Here is an 8,269-nt window from a genome sequence, read left to right as displayed (position 1 = left end):
GTCAAGGTTGATTTTCATTTATTTATTTTTAAGGAACAGGTATCACTCAAGCAATTCCAGGGACTAGATATCTAAAAGGGAGGCGAGGAGAGGCATGATAAATTGCCTATTACATTCAAAAGCTGTTTTGAGGAAATCAGCGAAAGCTGTTAGAGCTTTGTCCCGTGTGTTAATAGAGAGGAGAGAGTATGTATATTTTATCTAATAAGAGGTTTCTAAGAAAGTCTTCTTGGGGGCTGGAGCGATAGTACAGCGGGTAGGGAGTTTGCCTTGCACGCGGACAACCTGGGTTCCATTCCAGCATCCCATATGGTCCCCTGAGCACCGCCAAGGGTAATTCCTGAGTGCAGAGCCAGGAGTAAGCCCTGTGCATCGCCAGGTGTGACTCTAAAAGCAAAAAAAAAAAAAAAAAAAAAAAAAAAAAAGGAAAGTCTTCTTTATAGAGCAGCAGTAAGGTTCAAACAAGACCCAAGTGTACACCTACAAGGAAGGGTACAGGAAGATTGCACAAGTAACAACGAAGGCAATAAAACCGAGGTTTACAATCTGTTTCTGCACTCCCAGGACTCTAAATTGCAAGCCTCCGACCCCGCCCACTTACTTTCGGGCTACCTGGAGGCACCGACACGCTACCCAGAGACCACGCCCCCTTGGGGCTTTGCCCCGCCCACCTAGTTGGGCGGTCCAGTTTGCGATGGCCGAGACAGGCCCTTAACCGTCTGTCCATCATTATCCCCATCAAACGTGAACTGCTTTTGTCCGATTATTCCAGCATTTAAAGTCTTTCTATAATTTTTCAAAATCATATATACCTTTTGGAGTCTTCGTCTCTGGAATTTCCTTGTATTTCGTTGCCAAAAAACGAGGAAAATCTGCGAAAATCAAACCGGCACTATTTAAGACACCCCAAGCGTGAGGCGCGGGGTCCTTACGTCGCTCGGGCGCTGAGCCCGGGGGCCGGCCGGCCGCGCAGGCGCAGTGGGGGGCGGACTCGCCATGCCGACTGTCAGCGTGAAGCGCGATGTGCTCTTCAAAGAGCTAGGCCGGACCTACAGTGAGTGCTGCTGGCCTTTTGGTTCGGGCTCTGTGCCTCGCCGCCGAGGCCGGGACTCCCTCCAAAACGGCAGCGTTGGGCAAGCGTTGAACGCTGCCCGGCCGGGCTTGGCTTCGGGATAGTCGGGAAGGGCCTTGAGCCGCCGAGGCGGCCGGGCCAGGCTGGGGCAGCTTTTCTGGTCTTGCATCCCCAGCTCATTGCTCGTTCCCTTCCCACGGGCTCACCCCGGGCATCCCGGCCAGGGGAGAGAGAGCACGGGGACCCGGCCCCGGGTTTGCACCCCGGGGGCTGCTAATTCAATGCAATGAGATGGGCGCTAATTCAATGCAACGAGACGGGCGCACCATGTTCCACGGGTCCGGGGGTGGGCACGCGAGAGGAGGAGCTGGGGGGGCGATTGCACCCCCACAGCGTGGGTGTTTTTTTGTTTGTTTGTTTCCTGAGCACCCTTTGGAGGTGCCCGGTGCGGCTCTGGTGCTCTTTTAAGACCTAAGGGTCCGCGCTCAGGTCCTAACTAGGGGCGTCAGTGGTCCAATTTAGCTGCATGGATACAATGTTGCTCTTACGATGCCACGACAGCTGTGGAGGAATTAAAAAAGGCGGCTGTGCCCAGAACCACGTTAGAGAGCGTCCGTCACTTGGGAGCTGATACTGAGACTGAAGTCTTTTTAAATTTATTTTGCGATGCTCAGGGGTCACTCCTGGCTCTGCACCCAGGAATTAACTCCTGGCGGGGTTTTGGGGGACCATATGGGATGCTGGGAGTCGAACCCGGGTCGGCCGCGTGCTAGGCAAATGCCCTAGCCGCACAGTCCAGCCCCTGAGACAGAAGTCTTAACGCGTCCACGGTTTTCCTGCCACACGTCAACCCTCGTGTTTTTTTTTTTTTTAAATTGTGATACAGTTGTGTTGTATACCAGTAGTGACATTCATTTGACTTGTGGCGTTGGGGGTTTTGTGGTTGGTCCGTCCCCCTCCCCCCCCCCCCCCCCCCCACAAACACGCTTTATTTAAACACTTGATGTGCAACGTTGTTCATGGTCAGTGCCTTGGTCATTTCAACACCAATCCCACCAACACGATCACTTTTCCCTCCTCCACTGTCTCCAGTTTCTCCACTACCTCTCAAGCCCACGCTAATTTTATACTGTTTGTTGACCACTGAATGACTGGTGGAATGATAAAAAAATACTTAAGTGAAAGGAAATTTGTGAAAATTGTATCTCATCGTGGGAACATTAAGTCCTCCTCTGAGGTTTTACTACGCTCTTGTTGCAAATTAAGCCTTCCTTCTGGGTTCATGTTGATGAGATTAGTTGGCTTCTGTGTTCCCCATCCTATCTGATGTGCTCCTTCTGGGATGTTGGTTTGGATGGAGTTGGGAGGTGTCAGGTTGCTGCCAGGGGCATTTAATTTGACATGTGTATTACTCTGAAAAATTCTCTTTAGTTCAAATTACCCTGGCAAGCAAACATTGTGAATTTCTTTTTCTTTTTTTTTTTTTTTAACAATTTAAGAGCATTGGTGAAATCTGTTAAGCCTGTTGATCAGTTACAGACTGAGTTATGAGAGTAGTACTGATTTTAGAGCTCAATATATCTCTGGTAAGTTTAAGAAATCCGCTTTATAGTATATTACCTAGGCCCAGAGATAGCTCAGGGGGTAGAGATCAAACCTTTCTTGCATGAGGACCTGCATTTGGTTCCCAGCTTCGGCAAGAAAAGAATGTTTCCTTCTTTTAAAAAATGTTTCTAAAGGTGTACTTGGTCAGGAGAGATAGTACAGCAGGTAAAGAGATTGTTACGGTCCCCAGAGCACTGCCAGGAGTGATCCCCGAGCACAGAGCCAGAAGTAAATCCCGCGAGATTGGCCTACGTTCCCTGCCTCCCTGAACTCTTATATACTATGTAATTTTGAAGTGTTATTACTTGTTGTAGTTTTGGGGGCACTCCCTGAGGTTTTGGGGGATTATTCCCTGCCAGGCCCTTATTTATATTTTTATCCATTCTTCTAAACAGCATTCTCACTGTATCACAGAATACACCTGAGTAGTACAAGATGGTAAAGCAATTATTTGTTCAAGATGCAGATCAATTCCCTTTTAAATATTTAATCTCTAGGAAAGTGAATAATTGCAGGTTTTTAAAAGATGGAGAATTTTTAACCTATTTACTGAGCGATAGCACAGCGGTAGGGCGTTTGCCTTGCACGCAGCCAACATGGTGGACCCGAGTTCGATTCCTCCGCCCCTTTCGGAGAGCCCGGCAAGCTACCGAGAGTATCTCGCCTGCACGGCAGAGCCTGGCAAGCTCCCCGTGACGTATTCGATATGCCAAACACAGTAACAACAAAGTCTCCAATGGAGACGTTACTGGGCTCGCTCGAGCAAATCAATGAACAACGGGAGGGCCTTTACCTTACCTTATACTCTTACCTGGGCTGGAGAGGTAGCACAGTGGGTAAGGTGTTTGCCTTGTACGTGGCTGACCCGGGCGACCTGGGTTCAATTCCTCTGCCCCTCTTGGAGAGCCCGGCAAGCTAGCGAGAGTATCTCGCCCGCACGGCAAAGCCTGGCAAGCTCCCCGTGATGTATTTGATATGCCAAATGGAACAACAAGTCTCACAATGGAGATGTTACTGGGCCCACTCGAGCAAATCCATGAACGGGAGGACAGTGCTACAGTGCTACTGTTCCCTGACATTTTAATGTAGTGTATTGATCCCCTTTTTCATATCGAGAACTCAGATTCAGGTAAACTCAGTTTTCCTTAAGTGTCTTATTATGATAAGATATCATAAGTTAATGATCGATGTTACTCAGTACAGATCAGAAATGATACTCATTAGTTTGCATTTCATCAGTTCTTTTTGAAAGCTTTTGGTTTTTATTTTTTGGGTCACACCTGGCTGTACTTAGAACTTACTCCTAAATCTGCACTTAAGGATCATTCCTGGTGGTGTTCAGGGGCTGGGGGGGGGGGGGGGGGAACCATCTGGAGTGTGGGGGATCAAACCCAGGTTGGCTGTGTGCAGGGCGAGTGCCCTACCCACTGTCTATCCCGCTGACCTCTGGAAACCTTTTATCTGTATTTGGGTTGAGGGCAAAGTTGGGAAAGCAGGTTTGACTTAGTACCTGATTTTCAACATCATGAACCCATTTTTCTTGCCTGTCACTTTTTTTCCCTTTCCTTTTTCAGTCTTGCTTTCTGCTTGTCTAAAAGTCCATCATTTCTACCACAATTCACAATACCCTTTTATTATCTCTTTGTTCATGATGTTTCTCAAGTTGCTTTTGTTTTGGAGATCATTTTGGTTTGGGGGGAGCAGTTTTAACGTACTCTCTTTAATATCTTTATGCTCAGTTTTTTTTTTTTTTTTTTTGCCTTTTGGGTCACACCGGTGATGCTCAAGGATTTCTCCTGGCTCTGCGCTCAGGAATTACTCCTGGCAGTGCTCAGGGGACCGCATAGGATGCGGGGGATCACACCCGGGCTGGTCGCGTGCAAGGAAACACTCTCCCTGCTGGACTCTCGCTCCGGCCCCGCAGATGTTTTTCTTATTATCACTGTTCTTCGATTCTGATCCTGTTTTGCCTCGGTGTAATTCCCTGCAAGATTGTGTCGGAACAATCTGTGTGATTCCTGAAAGCCCCTAATCTGTACTCCTAGTGGTGAGTCATATTTTTGTTAGAAGGAATCGTGACTCACAGTGTTCTATTGCTCTTTACATCTGAGCATATTAGGACGCTCAGAAAGGGATCGTATGATGGTTCGGATGCAGTTTTCATAGTTACATGTAATTCATTTGGGATAGCATCTGCTTTCAGTACCCATGTAGTTACCAATGGTAACATAATAAAGTACTCCCACATTTAGCTGAAAAGTCATTGGTTCAATTATTGATTCTAAGGATCAAGAATTGGGGAGTGCTGGAGTGACAGTGCAGTAGTTAGTGTTTGCCTTGCGGGCGGCTGACCCGAGTTCAATTCCCGGCATCCCGTATGGACCCCAAGCACCACCAGGAGTAATTCCTGAGTGCAGAGCCAGGAGTAACTCCTGTGCATTGCTGGGTGTGACTCAAAAAGCAAAAAAACAAAAAACACTGGGGAGCAGCTTATCTGGGGACCTGGTTCTGGGTTTCTGACCAGGATCTAGTAAATGAATCAGGTTTCTAAGTCATCTCAAGGCCTAACTGGAGCTGTGGAATCTAATTCCAGATTCACTTTTGATCTGACCTCATCCTTTTAAAAAAACAAACAAACAAACACTTTTTCTTGTTTGCATCTCCTGGCAGATCTTGTGGGCACAGAGCCCACTCCTCGGGCCCAACAGCACCTGTCGTGAAGCTTGGGCTCAGTGCTCAGAGGGACCCACCAGCTCCACACCCAGGGATGCTTGAGGACCATATGCTGCCAGGGGTCAAACTTGGACCTGGCACATAAGAGGCACGAGCTTTTTTTTTTTTTTTTTTAATAGGTTTTATTGGATCACGTTGAGATACAAACTTGCATAATTACATTTCAGTCACACAATGTTTGAGCACCCATCCCTCCACCCATGCCCATTTTCCACCAACATTGTTCCCATTTTCCCTCCCGCCACCCCTACCCCATCCCACTCCCTGCCTTTGTGGCAGGTATAATCCTTCTTGCTCTCTCTCTGATTTGGGGCGTTATGATTTGCGATACAGATACTGAGAGGCCATCATGTTTGGTCCTTGGTCTACTTTCAGCATACATCTCCCATCCCGGGGCGATCCCGCTAAACCCTCATCAACTTAGTGGTTGCTTCTGGCTAAGATCAAGTGTAGGCACGCGCTTTTGAACTCTCTCCCCAGCCCTGAGCCATCTGTCCCTTTCCCGTGATTTGTCCGTAAGAGTGCTGGCACGGGGTGGCCTGTTTGCCCTCAGCACGAGGTCCAAGAGCGCCGGGAATTGAGTGCACTCATGATGGAAGGCACTGGCATCTCAGAAACAGCCCGTCCTTTGCTACTCTGGGCCAGTGACTTTCAGCTTTTTAGCCCAACCATTTGAAAGTATGTGCTCTCGGCCCTTTGGGCTCCCTGACACTCTTCAGGAAGTGTCTGAGAAGTAGGAATTGGGGGGGGGGGGCAGTGGCGATCTGCTGGGCAGGTCTGGCCCTGGTCTCTCTCTCATCAGGATGCCTTCAGGCTTGTAGCAGGACCCACAGATGGTATGCCCAGATTCACTCCTGTATGGGGTGTGGAGACCAGGAGGCAGGAATCATTCGGGGCACCTCTTCCCCCCACCCACCCGCTTGTCAAGTCCAGCAGAGCACCCTCGACTTCTCGCCCACCCACTGTGCCCACCTCCCACTCACTCATTCATGCCTCTTGACTGTCTCCATGTCCTCCTTCTGCTTCTCCGTCACTGCTGCTGCTTGAACTGTCCCTGGGGTGTCTCTGGCTGTGGCAGGAGACTCCCGGCTCCAGTCCCTCCCCCCACCTACGATGCCCACGTGATGCATTTGCCCAGCTGAGAACTCTTCACCGGACCCTGGCCGCAAAGGACCAATCCCTTGGCAGACCTTGACCTGTTCCCGCCCCCCAGCCCCAGTCCCGAGCTTCCTGAGTGTCTCCCTTTCCAGACCTGCCATGCTCTCGCTTCATCCCGCATCTCTGCCAGATGAATTGGTCCTCTGTGGGAAAGCTGAACTGACCCGAAGTTAATTCTTTGTGCCACCCCCGTAACTTGCTCCTGAGTGTGTTTGCACATCTGGTTTCTTGAGTCAAGTTGGAAGTAGTGAAGGCCGCAGTCTTGTTTTCATGGTTTTGTAGTATTTGGGTGTTTTTTTTTTTTTTTTTTTTTTGGCCTTGTGCTCTACCCCAGCATCTGGTCTATAGTGAGCTTCCCATGTCAGGATCTGCAACTTTGGACTAGTTTTTCCCCAGAGTAGACCGGCAGTGATGCTTTGTACTCAGCTTTTGGAAATAAGAAAAATCCCGAAACTGTCAGCTATAGCAAGATAATTCAAGAATGAGAAGTATTTGAAAAAAAAAAATTAAATTTGAGGCACCCCAGGTTACAGTACTGTCCTTGATAGGGTTTCACGACTGGTGTTCCAACCCCGTCCCCACCACCAAAGGGCCTGCTGCCCTCGCTGCCCTCCACCATGGTGTCAGTGAAGGATGAGAACTGGTGGGCCTACTGTGTTTCAGGACACCGCGTCAGGCCCCTCATCCCCGCGAACTCATTTAAACCTTTCCAACAGCTGCAGGGTACACATAAATGGTGCCACTTTATGGATAAATGTTGCCATAAGGTGCCAGGCTCTTCTCAGAACTCAGAAGGTGAGAGTCAGAATTCAGGCTTGGATTAGTCCGATGTGTCAGTGGCAGGACTTACATAACGTCCTTCCATTGTGCTCCAGAGTCTACTTTACATTTGATCTGACTCAGCAGGTGTTTTTCTCCTTGGTGAATGTGAGCTTCCCGGTACAGGTAGCCAAGTTCTGTGCTCCATACGAGAATGGACGAATCAGGCCTATAATAACTTTATTTTTAAACAAATCCCCTACCTTTCTCCCCAAAGGGTTTTTTTTTTCTTTTTGGGTCACAACCGGTGATGCACAGGTGTTACTTCTGGCTCTGCACTCAGGAGTTACTCCTGGTGGTGCTCAGGGGACCATATGGGATGCTGGGAATAGAAACCCGGGTTGACCGCGTGCAAGGCAAACGCCCTACCCGCTGTGCTATGGCTCCAGCCCCTCTATGCACATTTTTTTTTTGCTTTTTGGGTCACACCTGGCGATGCACAGGGGTTACTCCTGGCTTTGCACTCAGGAGTTATTCCTGGCAGTGCTCAGGGGGCCATATGGGATGCTGGGAATAGAAACCCGGTTGACCGCGTGCAAGGCAAACGCCCTACCTGCTGTGCTATCTCTCCAGCCCCTCCCCAAAGTTTTTTGATCATGCTTACTTTGGTTTGTTTTTAAATGATTATATCTGATGTCTGACATTAAGTGTACTTGTTGTAAAGCAGTTGATACAAAAATGAAATTTATATGCTGTTTTATGCTGAACACTCCTTTTTTTTTTGTTTCTTTCCCCCCCTAGCTGACGAAGAATTTGACGAACTGTGTTTTGAATTTGGTCTGGAACTTGATGAAATTGTACGTACTGGATATTTTTTCACACGTTTGGATTATTTGTTACTCTATGGGAACATTTGTGGGCCCCCAGGGTTGACTGTTGCTA

General features: G+C 48.6%; 1 protein-coding gene across 1 annotated transcript in view; it reads left to right on the top strand.

Annotated features, from left to right (window-relative positions):
- Window positions 1–965: 965 nt before the first annotated feature.
- The window catches only part of FARSB (phenylalanyl-tRNA synthetase subunit beta), a 70,959-nt gene continuing 63,655 nt past the window's right edge, over window positions 966–8,269 (top strand). Inside the window, exons 1-2 of the mRNA XM_056111666.1 lie at window positions 966–1,054; window positions 8,129–8,184. Coding sequence (XP_055967641.1) covers window positions 997–1,054; window positions 8,129–8,184 — 114 coding nt within the window. The 5' untranslated portion in view covers window positions 966–996. The remainder of the gene's footprint in view (window positions 1,055–8,128; window positions 8,185–8,269) is intronic.

Source organism: Sorex fumeus, unplaced genomic scaffold, assembly GCF_029834395.1.
Source record: "Sorex fumeus unplaced genomic scaffold, SorFum_2.1 ptg000014l, whole genome shotgun sequence".
In the NCBI taxonomy this organism is placed as follows: domain Eukaryota; kingdom Metazoa; phylum Chordata; class Mammalia; order Eulipotyphla; family Soricidae; genus Sorex; species Sorex fumeus.
The sequence above is the reverse complement of the archived record's forward strand: the minus strand, read 5'-3'. Positions and strand labels throughout refer to the sequence as shown.